At 41.6% G+C, this 13,293-nt stretch overlaps 1 protein-coding gene across 1 annotated transcript in view; it reads left to right on the top strand.

Moving 5' to 3' along the window:
* LOC113482074 (nucleoporin NUP35-like) overlaps positions 1–4,409 on the top strand; it is a 4,907-nt gene extending 498 nt beyond the window's left edge. The window contains exons 2-7 of the mRNA XM_026852403.1: positions 4–59; positions 438–507; positions 597–725; positions 2,879–3,046; positions 3,416–3,489; positions 3,841–4,409. Coding sequence (XP_026708204.1) covers positions 4–59; positions 438–507; positions 597–725; positions 2,879–3,046; positions 3,416–3,489; positions 3,841–3,865 — 522 coding nt within the window. The 3' untranslated portion in view covers positions 3,866–4,409. The remainder of the gene's footprint in view (positions 1–3; positions 60–437; positions 508–596; positions 726–2,878; positions 3,047–3,415; positions 3,490–3,840) is intronic.
* The last annotated feature ends 8,884 nt before the right edge of the window (positions 4,410–13,293 follow it).

Raw genomic sequence — 13,293 nt, 5'->3', positions numbered from 1 at the left:
CAGGGTGATTCCCTGACTTCAGATGATCAACTTGACGACACCTGGGTAACTGTATTTGGGTAAGTTGGTTTTCAAAGTATTAGAAAAACCATGGGTGAAGTCTTTGCAACATATGGAAAGAAGTACTTGGGCGTTGCTGTCGTGTGGCAGTCCTAGGTGCTGCAGAAATCCAGGTGTGGTTAAAGCCAGCAAATGCACATATTTTAGTGAAGCTCCTTAAGCTACATGTTAATTTTTTCAGGTTTCAGTTCTCCCACTGAGGTGTGTGGTGAGGTAAAAATGCCAGGGAGATAATATTCCTCGAGTCACTGCTGCTGCAATGGCATTAACACGGTGGTCTCTTGGATTTCTAAAAACCCTTCGTAGGGTTGTACTTGAGCACCAGAATTCTTCAACTACTCCTTACAATATTCTGAGGTTGTTTTTCTGTCTTTCAGATTTCCTCAGGCATCAGCTTCATATATTCTTCTACAGTTTGCTCAGTATGGAAATATATTAAAGCATGTGGTACGTCTTAGTTTTTGACTTGTTTCTGCAAACATTCTGTCTCATTCTTGAAGAGGCTGAATTTCACAGTTTCCCTTAATCTCATACAGATGTCCAACACAGGGAACTGGATGCATATTCGATACCAGTCTAAGCTTCAAGCCCGGAAAGCCTTAAGCAAAGATGGAAGGATTTTTGGTGAATCCATCATGATTGGTGTCAAGCCCTGCATAGATAAAGTAAGTTAACGGCTGCTTTTACTTAAATACAAGGCACTCTGCTTTTGGGCTTCCTCTGTTTTCCGTGACCCCTTTAACTGTTTTTCTTCTTGAATTGCAAAGCAGTGGTAGTTGGTTTATATAGGCATAGTCGGTTATAACTCCTTACATGAGTTTTTCTTGAGTATTTGACTAAATTTCCTGCTGAGAAGGGTCATGATGGGAAACCTTGGTGCTCCTTGAAAGTCGCAATGCAGGGAGTGACATTGCTGCACAAGACATGAAGTTAAACCATAACGTATGAGTCAGTTGGGATAAAAGAGTTTCCCAGAGTGGAATTTTTGGCCTTTGGGTGCTGAAATAGATGCGTGATGGCAGCTTAAGACTGTTACTACTCCTAATTTTCCCTTTTTTCATGTGACTCTTTATGTGATCCTGGCTTTTCAGTTTATCTTAGTCTGCCAGACTGGAAGGATTTGGTCAGGCCCATGGCAGCCCTGTGTCTCCTTTTCCCACAGCCCCATCCCTCAATGCTTCTCTCAGACTTCAGTCCCTACCCCACTCCTGCCCTGACATATCAGTGCTAGCAGGGGTGGTGGGACCCACTCTTTTTTAATGACATTTTCTTAACCCAACGACCCTGCCACTACAGGGCTGAAGTCTTCCTCCAAGTGGTTGTCGTGGACCCATAAATAAAAACATATGGTGACTACACAGAGACAAAGAAGGAGGTGGGGGTGAAAAGAATTGTAAAGCTTTTCATCAAATTGTAGTGTAAAAATTGGCATCAAGTTTGGAATTTACATGTTAAAATACAATAAAATGAGCCCTTTGAGAAGAGTGGTGATGCTGTTATATTAAAGTCATATGGAATCATTGCGGTTAAAGATATTGTAATAGGTGTGTGTGCATGAACAGATGACCTTATTTCACCTTTTTGCCAAATTTGAAGATCCTCCATGAGAAAATGGAACTAAATATTTGATGTGGTCTAGTGCTTTAAATCTTGAAATAAGTCTTGGTGGTCCGCAGCCACGGAAGGCGTTTAAAGGGGGTCTGTGGTGAAGGAAAGTTTGAGAACTCCAGTCTCAGACACTGCATTGTCAGGTGTCCGATCATTTTGCTTTTGGATTCTCTGTCTCTTTGGTGCGGAGTGTCCGCTTTCGAATGTCAATAAATAAACTCATAACCTGTAATTTTGGAGGGAAGAGAGATTTCTGGAGACCAGCTCCTTGAGGGCTTGGCATTCTACTGTGAAACTCCTCCTTGCAGTTGAAAACTGGATGCGATGGATTTGACAGCAGTGCTCCAGCTTCTGATTTTCAAGTAGCAGTTAGTTCTGTGGGTTCCCCTTGAGCTGAGCAGAGTCAGCTGCCACCCACCCTGGACACCAGTGCTGTCCTGTATTTTGGCTAGCTGTTCCCTGCCAGCTCTCCCTTGCAATTTCTGCTGCCTTCAGGCTGGTTGAGTGCTGTGCTCCATTGAGTCTAAATGAAGCCAATAGGATCTTCCCAGGCTGGTTGTCATTTCCCGTCTTGTTTTCTCTGGGTTCCTGTGGAGCTCGTGTTTCCTATGAAGTCACTTGCTGCCTCTTCCGTTCTACATGCGTTTCTTTCTAAACTTAAGCTTGCAAAACGGAGCATTCTGACTCCTTTTCTGGCATTTGCTAAGGGGACTGGGTGAAATTCCTTGGCAAGTTGAATCTGAGCAAAGAGCTGCGAGTTGGTAAAGGCTTGGAGACTGTCCTGTGTGGATCAGGAGAACTATTTTACAAGTGTTTAGAGAGATGTTACGCTACTTAGTTCAAGTGGGCCTGAAAAAGTTACTGCCTGGATTTAGCCATGAGTCTTACATTTTAGTTTCTCTATAGTGTTTCAAACTTGGCTGTCGTCCAGTACATCCAGTGAGTAGATGACAGGCTTCCACTACTCTGCAATGGCATAACCCAACATGTAAATGATTCCAGTGAGGAAATGTCTTGGTAGTGGTGGTGTGTGCTTGTGTGCTCTGTCTGTAGTGACAGGCCATTTACCTGTGGTCTTTGCTTACTTGGAGACGTGTAAATACTTTTTCAAATAAGTCTAGATAATAGGTAATACTCGGTAGTATTTATAATAAATATTGAATTACTGTTTCATAGTATTTATTTACATTGTATTAACCATCTTTTTAAGGGTGTGATGGAAAACTTTGAAAGAAGCTCTGCACCCTCAAAGTCTTCACTTTCCACTCCACCTACAAAATCTGTCAGCACACCAGTACAACCTGCAAATAATACTGCAAGAATTTCTACAATGAGACCGCTTGCAACGGCATATAAAGCTTCCACTAGTGACTATCAGGTATTTTAAGGGAAACAGAAGCATGTTTCATTGTGCTATATCCCTTTAGTTGCCTTGAGGCTGTACAGATGTTAACATCAGTGTGACGTTAGCCAGCCTTTATCTGCTGTCATTTCTTTAAAGTTGTGGTTCAAGTACAAACTCAGTCTGTTCAGTCTCTGAAGTGATGATAATAATAACAAATAATACATTGATGACCTGTCACTTTTCCAGAGGTTAAGAGCTTGTTTGGAAAATCTTTCAAACATATTTTGTCAAAATACAGTAGCACTTCAGAAAAGAAAAAAACCTGGTTAGTATTAAAAGAATCAACTCTGTGTTGACCGATTCTCTTTATTTTCTCTCTCCCTCTGTCCCTCTGGCTTCTAGGTGGTTTCTGACAGACAAACTCCTCGGAAAGATGAGAGCATTGTATCTAAAGCAATGGAATATGTGTTCGGCTGGTAATATACGATAGGAAGTAGCACACTAAGTTGGTCAGGGTTTGAAATATGGTACTGGCATCTGTGGCTAGTTGTATAACTACTGGTGGCAGTATTTTAACTTACATCTTGCCTGTTATGCCTTCAGATAATTCAGCAAACATGTAGCTTGCACTTTAAATGATGGCCATGTACACACAGTTTTGAAAACTAAGTGTAAATAGAAGTGCTTCTTCCCATTTGTGCTCCGGTGGCATGATTGTATTAAAAACAGGAGCACGGACTTTTAATTACTTTCTGTGAATTACTGTCCAGTAAGTTGGAAATGTGTAAAATGGCAGCTTTATTTACTGATGCCTTTTGATTTTATAGGGTTTTCTCTTTTCTGGAAAGATGATGGGCTATTTGCAGGAAGAACACTATGCATAGCTGGCTCCCAGGGACAGGGACTGCTCTTAGTATATGTGATTGTAATTTTTATTAGGATTCATTGCTGTTTTATAATTCTCTGGTGTCATGTTCTAAATGTTACAGCAATCTTTTATTTCTTCATTTTATTAATAAAGCTAAAAAAAGTCAAGTTTTTCTTGGGTTGTTTTTTAAACAAGTATGAGTTCTGTTAGGGTAAACTATGTGCAGTGCTCTAAGCTGAAGTATGATTGTGATGGTGTAATCCTTACCCTTCTTCTCTCCCCCTTGCTGGGCTGCTTGTTGCCAGGTGTGATTCCACCCACTCCCCCGAACTATACACCAGGCTGTGGAGATAAGAACTGCTAACGTTAAGGGGCTCCCTTGATGAGCCTGGCTCCTGCCCTCCCCCCACCCCAGATTGCTCAGAAACGTTTTTAAGAGCCCATCATCTCCTAAGGGCCTGGGATGGGGTCAAATAGGAAAAGTAGCAGAGTTGCACGTTCATCCAGTTCTTGTGCAACTGCTGGAAGGCACCAGAGTACTTTGTTGTTCGAGCTGGGCTTGAGCAAAAGGCATCTGACAGAAGTTAATTATCTCGGACCCTGTAAACTGCAACCACTGTGACCAGCATCTCCCCTGAGCTGGGACGCCTCTCAGCTACCAAAACCCTTTAAGTGTCATCTGCTGCCAGAGCTGACGGAAGGCCAAGGTAAAGTCCCCCCGCTCTAGTCTCAGTGATCGCCTGTTGAGGAATGACAAGGCATTCGGAGCATTTAAACTCTAGAGGACGGAAATTTTTCTTTGATCTGGCTTCTATTTCACCTGCTTTTTATCTGCTTAATGGTGTGTGGGTACGTACTTCATTCTACTGAATCTGAATACTTTTGTCTCTGCCTGTGTTTGTACGTTTTGTGTTCATTCTACTGGATCCACTGTTCATCTGTGTGTTTGTACATTTTGTGTTTGTGTATGTGCATGTACATATGTATAAATTAAGATACCAGAAGTAAGTTAGTGTTAATCTTGGCATCCTAGGATCTGTAAATAAGTTGCTATTTTTATAATATCTTCTAAATTATTTTGTACATTGTCAATTGCTTTTATTTATTAATAAATATAAAATTCCTGTCAAATCATTACCGTGTTAAAACTTTCATCCGTGACAATGATGCTGCCTCATGTTTATTAAAGTGCTATCAGTAGAGCAAGTTCTGCTGATTTTTAGTGAAGTAGTACCGGCCAGTGTTAAAACTAGCTAATGTCTAAATGTGTCTCTGTGGGTATTTTACAGCAGTGTGCACTTAACATGTAACAGACTGTAGCATTGTAAGCTATAAAACATTGAGCTGAAATAGCTGAATAGAAAAATGCAATGCGTCAGTGACCAGAGCTGCTTTCCTTTCAAACTCGCTCTAAGATATTTTCTCTAAGGTAGTGGATGAATGATATGAATTTAAAAAGAATAAAATAATTTGAGCTTCCCCGCCTTGAAGTTTTCTTTTGGAGGGAGGTAAGCCTCTCAAATAGTCATGTGTGTCCTGTACATTCATGGTCTTTGAGATAAAGGTCTCTTTCATGTGGGAAGGGAGCAATATTTTTCTGCGGTACTTGGGAAACTACCTGCAACTATTGCTTTTTTGATTTTGTGGCTGTGTTGGTGTGGGTCAGCGTTAGCATTTTAGTTTGGGTCAGTAGTGTGTCGGTCAGGTGAATATCCAGTCATACCCGTTTCCATGCTTGGCTTCACGCTGCAGGGTGGTCTCAGAGTTCTTCAGCTGCACTCCTCTGGTGAAATTAGGTTGAAAGAGTAGTCCAGGAGCATGCCTAATGTCCCTCCGATGGTAATGGGCATCCGGTTTACAGGGTTAAGCTAGAGGCAGTCCTGAGCAAAATCCCCAAAGCTCTTAGTGAGAAGTCGGTTTTCTACGTCAGGGCTCTTTGTGCTTCACTGTCTGCTTTAGAAGCAACCTACATGCAGGCAGATGCAGCGGTTTTGGAGGTGTGTTTTAGCATGTTTGCTGGCTGATGCTTTTGGGAACTTGGTTGCTGCTCATCCATGTGGTTTTGATCAAAGGGAGCTGCTCAAAGTTAACCAATATCTGAGCGTGTTTTCTCAGAATGATCTGGCTTGGCGAAAAATCTGTCATGCAGATGACTTCAGAGAGAAAATGGGTAGTTCAGCTAAATTCATGTTTTGCTAGTGGCTTTGCAGAATGTACTTGTGGTGCTCTTCAGTCTTGATGCATATAGGATTTTGTTTAGTGAAGTGATGAGCAAGATTGAACTCTGATCAAGGAAGTCTGTGAGAAATGTAATGGTGTTTCCTGTTATGAAATATATTGATCTGTAATGCAGACATAGAAGAATCCAATGGACCGTAAACATTTTGCAGTATATATATATATGTTAAAATGAAAAATTACTGTGGTTTTGCTGTTAGGTCAGTTGGAGGCTTTGTAACCTCAGACTATGTTTTGACTATGTTGTTTCTGCACATGGGTGAAGGGAGAATGGAAAAGTACCAGGCAGGAGACCCTTGTACCAGGGGAGAGTGGAAAAGTACTATTAAGACCCTTGTTTACAATACCAGAAAATCCAAGAAGTTTCAAGAAGTTCCACCACACTTGCTCAGACCAAAGATGGATACTTTTTGGAAGAGAGACGCCCCCTTTATGTATATGTATTAAAATAGACTGTAAAAAGAGTGAGTTTGTTTTGAACTGTGTATGTCGCTTGTGGAGCGGTGACTCCCCAGCGTACCCCGTGCGGTTTTGCTTGTTCCTATTTCCTCTTTCAAATAAAATTATAAAACTATATTCAGCTTCTGCCTCTAAATTTATAACAATTGTGACCCTGACCTGATACTGCAGGACCTGTGGAGTATTGGTTTTTGGGGGAGATGCCCCACCTTTTTGGTGGTCCCCGGACTCGTAGTGCTCTTTCGGGCTAGCAGTATCATGAACCAGCGGCAATAAGGACAAGCAAAAGAAAAATTGAGATTTCAAAAGGGCTTCCGGAAACATAATTGTTTGTGCATACGAAGATCCAAGCAAGGATCTCGGACTGTGAGTGACGTTTGGTTGGGGAGGGTTTCTGCCTGAGTGAGTGTGGTGTGAGTGGGACATGACAGCGTCACGAAGTGAGTGCGGAGCCCTTCTAGCCACGGTTCCAGAGTCCCATGGGGGGGCTGGATGGCGAAGGGGCGAAGCGAGAGGAAAGCTTGGAAGTACTCAGGCAAAGGATACAGGATCAATTGTATCCCAGGACTTAGGTAGGGGAAACGGGATTAGTTTTTATCCCAGGAACATGGACCAGAAGGGGAGTAAATCCCATGGCTCGGGGAACCCACGGAGAGGTTCCAAGGTTAGGAAAGGGAGTGATTTACCCGATATTCCCCAGGACAGTCCCCTGGGATGTATATTAAAAAATTGGTCTGATTGGTCTGAAACAAAATGGAAAAGCAAAGAAAAAATGATACAATATTGTATGGTTGAATGGACTAAAGAACCTATTAAGTCTGATCATTTATTGTGGCAAAAATTCAGATCTACTGACGATTGGACATGTCAGGCATTAAATTCATACGTAAATAATAAAGAACCTTTCAACTGGGAAGAGAGCAATTACGCTCGTATGTGGAGAGGTTCCCAAATATATCAAAAAAATTCCAGAAGACTATGAATGGGAACCTTTAGAAAATCTTCCTCCTCTGTATGGAGAAAGCTCAGAGGACGAGGAACTGAAACCTAGTGCTCCTTCCCCTCCCCCAGCTAGCCAAACCTGTAACCAGGAGAGGCAAAAACAACTAGAAGAAAATGGGGCAGAGGTTTGGGGAGGCAATCTGTACCCCTTACGGGAAGTGCCTACGGGAGGAGGCGCAGGGGGAATAGGATTTGTAAGCGTCCCCCTTAACGCCGGAGATGTAAGAACATTTAAAAAAGAAGTGGGGAAACTTTTAGACGACCCCTTAAGAGTATCTGAAAGACTAGATCAATTCCTGGGACCTAACACCTATACCTGGGTTGAGATGCAGTCAGTTTTAGGAATCCTCTTTACGACTGAGGAAAAAGAAAAGATTAGGCAAGCAGGAATGGGCTTGTGGGAACAGCAAAATCAAACGGGGCCGCCAGCAGGTCAGAAAGGGCCAAATGTCTGCCCTAATTGGGATCACCAGCAGGAGCAGGGCAGACAGAGTATGAGGGACCTTAGAAATTTAATAGTGGCTGGAATTAGAGAAGCGGTTCCGCAAGGGCAAAATATTAACAAAGCCTTTAGTGAACATCAGGGGAGAGATGAATCCCCAACTGATTGGCTAGAAAGATTAAGAAAAAATTGGCAAATGTATTCGAGAGTAGATCCTGCATCCCTGGTGGGGGAGGCTTTACTAAAAACACAATTCATAGCCAAATCACGGGGAGATATTAGAAAGAAATTGGAAAAATTAGATGATTGGCAAGACTGGGGTTTACAAGAATTGTTAAGAGAAGCGTAGAAAGTATATGTTAGGAGGGATGAGGAGAAACAGAAAGGGAAAGCAAAAGTATTTGTTGCAGCTGTTAGAGACACAAAGGAGGGAGGAGAAGCTCCCAAAATCCTACCTCTCAGAGCTTTGGGCAGTGAAAAGGGGAGGACGGTAGAAAAAGAAAATGGACCTGTATGTTATTACTGTGGAAAAAAAAAGGACATTTAAAGTGGAATTGGAGAAAATGGGAGCAGGATGAAAGGATGTTTAAGGAGTAATAGGGGTGTCAGGGGCTCTATTTCCTGGGGACACAAGCAACAGAGGAGCCCTTGATAAAATTAAAAATAGGTCCCCAGGGAGAAGAATTTGAAATTTTAGTTGATACAGGTGCTCAGAAATCAACTAGAAGGAATATACCAAAGGGATGTGAAATAGGAAAAGAAATCGCCTTAGTAATAGGGGCAAAAGGGGAACCATTTAAAGTGCAAATTGTTAAAAACGTTGGAGTCCCCACACTGAATAGTTCTCAGGGATCTCTTATTATTACTGGAGGATGAAAACAACCTCTTAGGGAGGGACCGAATTACAAAATTAAAATTAAAGATAACAGTACAAGGGAAAGAGATGAGCAACAGATAAATTCTAAAGTTTGGTATACAAAATGAAAAATTGGAAAACTTGAAATAAAACCTATTAAAATTAATATAATTGATCATGAGACACCAATTTGGATAAAACAGTACCACATTCCCCTGAAGGGTTGAGAGGGGTTGAAGCCAATTATAGATGAATTACTAAGTAAAAGAACTTTAGAACCTTGCACGTCTCCACACAATATACCTATGTTGCCGGGCTTAAAAACAGATGGATCTTATATAGACTCGCACAGGATTTAAGGGCTGTAAACCAGTGAACTGTGACTCGTTTTCCAGTAGCAGCAAACCCTTATATGTTACTTAATCAACTGTTACCAAGCTACATCTGGTATAGTGTAATTGATCTAAAGGATGCATTTTGGTCATGTCCCCTAGATGAGAAGAGTAGAGATTACTTTGCATTTGAATGGGAAGATCCATCTAATAAAAGAAAACAACAGCTTAGATGGACAGTGCTTCCCCAAGGATTTAATGAATCGCCTAACCTCTTTGGACAGGCGTTAGAAGAATTATTATTAACATTTGTGGATGACTTATTAATAGCCGGACAAACTGAGGATGATGCCAGGACAGGCACTATAGAGTTATGTAATTTCCTAGGAGAAAAAGAATAAAAAGTGTCAAAGTCCAAGTTACAGTTTACAGAAAGTGAAGTAGAATATCTTGGACAGAGGTTAAGCAAAGGGAAAAAGAAGTTAGATACTGAAAGCATGTCAGGGATCTTATCCTTACCACCACCTTGATCCAAGAAGGAAATCCGTCAAGCATTAGGATTATTAGGGTATTGTAGACAATGGATAGAAGGGTACAGTGAAAAAGTAAAAATTTTATGTGAAAAACTAGTATCTGACTGACTAAAATGGATGGACGAGGATGAGAATAAATTTTAGAAATTAAAAGAAGCACTGACTAAACCTCCAGTGTTAAGTTTACCAGATGTTAAGAAACCTTTTCAGCTATCTGTAACTACCTCAAATCAAACTGCTTATGGGGTTTTGAGTCAAAATTGGGCCGGAGATAGAAAACCAATGGGATATTTTTCTAAATTGTTAGACCCCATAAGTAGGGGATGGCGGACCTGCTTACAATCTTTAGTGGCAGCAGCCTCATTGGTTGAGGAAGCACGAAAAGTAACCCTTGGAGCTACTATTACTGTATTTTCCCCTCATGATGTACGTGAGGTATTCCAACAAAAAGCTGAGAGGTGGCTCATTGATAGTCGGATAATAAAATACGAGACTATCCTAATAGAGGCACCAGGATTGGAATTAAAAATAACTAATGCTCAAAATCCTGCCCAATTCCTATATGGGGATCCCATAAGCACATTAAATCACAAGTGTATTGAAGTGACAGAACTATAGACAAAAATAAGACCTGATCTAGAGGAAATTGAATTGTCTGAAGGTAAAAAACTGTTCATAGACGGATCCTCTAGAGTTGTGAAAGGGAAACGAAAATCTGGATATGCTATACTTGACTGAACTAAAATGGAAGTTAAAGAATCAGGTCCCCTCAGTCCTGCATGGTCAGCCCAAGCATGCAAATTGTATGCTTTATATTGGGCCCTTAAAATTTTAAAAGAGTTAAAAGGTACTATATATACTGATTCTAAATATGCCTTCAGGGTAGTTCATACCTTTGGAAAGATCTGGGAAGAAAGGGGAATGATCAGTACTCAAGGGAAAGATTTAGTGCATCAAGAATTAATAGTCCAGGTATTACAAGCATTGAGGGGTCCTGAAGGAATATACTAGAAGATTAATAAATAGACTACATCAGAGTACTCGTTGGGGTGCAAAAGCCCTAAGTGATAATTTTCTAAGACATTTTGGTTGTATTGGAATTTATGAAATTGCAAAACAAGCTACACGATTGCTTAACATGTCAAAAGGTTAATAAAAAGGCTATGAGGCAAAAACTGCAGCTGGTGGAAGGCAAACAGCCTACCGACCCTTTGAAAGAGGCCAAGTAGACTTTACAGAGTTACCAGAAGTTGGGAGGTGTAAGTATCTATCGGTGACGGTAGATCAATTAACTCATTGGGTAGAGGCTTTTCCTACCACCAGAGCAAACGCTCAGTGGTAGTTAAAATCTTATTAGAACAAATTGTACCTCGATTTGGGATTATAAAAGAATTTGATTCACATCAGAGTACACATTTTACTTCTAAGATAATAAAATTAGTTACAGAAGCCCTAGGTTTTACTTGGGAATATCACACTCCATGGCATCCACAAAGTTCTGGACGAGTGGAACGGATGAATGAGACTTGAAAACAACAATTGTCTAAACTAGTAATAGAAACAAAATTATCATGGATTAAGTGTTTATCATTAGCCTTATTAAATATTTGGACTATGCCAAATTCAGAAACAGGTATTTCACCTTTTGAAAAGTTATATGAAATGCCATATTCCCAGGGTATGCCTCTGGGACATCCGTTAATAGAAGACATGTCAATCCAACAGTATATTAAAAGCATTGAAAAGAATTAAGAAAGAAGGGAATCTTAGCGCAAACGGCTCCACTGGGATTTACAGTACATAAAGTACAACCAGGAGACAAAGTAATGATTAACGCTTGGAAAGAGGAGAGTCTCTCCCCTCGATGGGAAGGACCATTCCTGGTACTACTAACAACAGAAACTGCTGTAAGAACTGCTGAGGGAGGATGGACTCATATTTCTAGAGTAAAAGGACCTGTTACGACGGAACCTAATTGGAAGATTGAATCAGCACCTGGAGACCTAAAGCTTTGAAATTAGCCGCAGATTGGACTCACTGAAGCAGACTGAGTAATTCAAAAGTAATTCAAAAAAATGCACAGACAGCACCAGAAAATAACTTTTATAAATTTGTGGAAATAAGAACAAGCAAAACAAAAAGGTTCGGTAGCCGGGGAGCGGGGGAGCAGGGGGGGTTCCGCTCCGCTCCGACGGACTCTAGATGGAGCTGCGTCACTCCGTTCTGGAGCGCTATCCTCGTCTTCACATGCGCAGCAGGGCCCCTCGACCTTTCCCACGCTTTCTGGTGTTGCTGGGGGCTTCTGACAGGGCCTCCTCCAGTGCTTCTGCACGTTGGCAGTAACAGTCCCTATGAGTCTGTGTTTCCTGAGAAAAACCCCCTCCAAACCATTTTAACAACAAACCCACAATAGATCTCTTTTAACTTAAGCACGTGGCAAAATACCAGTAGCACACGTGCTCCTCATATTAAAGTCATTGTATTTTTAACACGAATCACCACCATATTCTTCACAAAAGGACTCTATATCAGTAGCAAGGAGATCAAAGGTATTTGCTGTGTAATTTTCTGAAATCCTGTGTATATGTCTGTTGACTATCTTGTAATAATTTGTAATATCTGTTTATTAATAGGAATATAAACTGTTGTATATAGGTAAACAAAAAGTTGGATAAAGTAACAGAAAAGGGGAAAAAGGACTAAAGATAAATTCGAGCAAGGGCAAGACTGGATTGGCTTCCACTGTTGCTGTTGAGAAGATAAAAAAAACCCCGACCGTTGGCAGCAACCCAAAGGGTTCTGGGGTAAACAGAAAAATGTGCCACACCGGACCTCACTACGTCGTAGTCTGTTTTTCCTCCTGATTACAGGTGTCAGCCCCATAATGACTAAAGAAAACCCACCACGGATTAATTCAACAAAACAAAAGGCGAGGGATTGTAATAAATGTGATGATGATTCATGTTTATGAAATATATCGACCTTTAACACAAATGTATGCGTTGTAAAATATTTTATGATGTATATATGTTAAAAGTTATTGTGTTTTTATCTCTAAGTTGGTTGGAGGCTTTGTAACCTCCCCCGATGTAATGGCTGTGCTGGTCTTTTGGCCGTGTTGTTACTGGGCCTAGTGGGAAAAGCACCGGGCAGACCCTTGCTTTGATGGACAAGTACCAGAAGGATCCTCGTTTTGGCGGGAAGAGGAGTGGAAAAAGCCCAGAGACCCCGCCCCCACCAGAGGAGCCGAGAAGATTCGAGAAAACGCCCGAACGCTTGGTCGTGCTGACCACGCCCACCTCATGAATATGCATTAGGAGAAGACTATAAAGGGGGCGGGTTTGTAAACACGGGGCGAGTCGGTGGTGGAGAGGAGATCTGAGTGGGTGTGTTGCGCGGTTTTACTTCTTCTGGTTCCCTTACAGTTACGAGACTCTCTTAGGCTCTCGGCCCCTACATTGCCAACAGTTAGTTAGCCGGGGGCCGCCATGAGGCGCGGAGCCGCTGGAGCGCCGTGGAGCCGCCGCTGCCACAGGCGGGGGGGCGAAGG

Source organism: Athene cunicularia (genome assembly GCF_003259725.1).
Source record: "Athene cunicularia isolate RWA chromosome 7 unlocalized genomic scaffold, athCun1 chr7_part1, whole genome shotgun sequence".
Taxonomy (NCBI): domain Eukaryota; kingdom Metazoa; phylum Chordata; class Aves; order Strigiformes; family Strigidae; genus Athene; species Athene cunicularia.
This window is presented reverse-complemented; position numbering and strand designations above follow the sequence as displayed.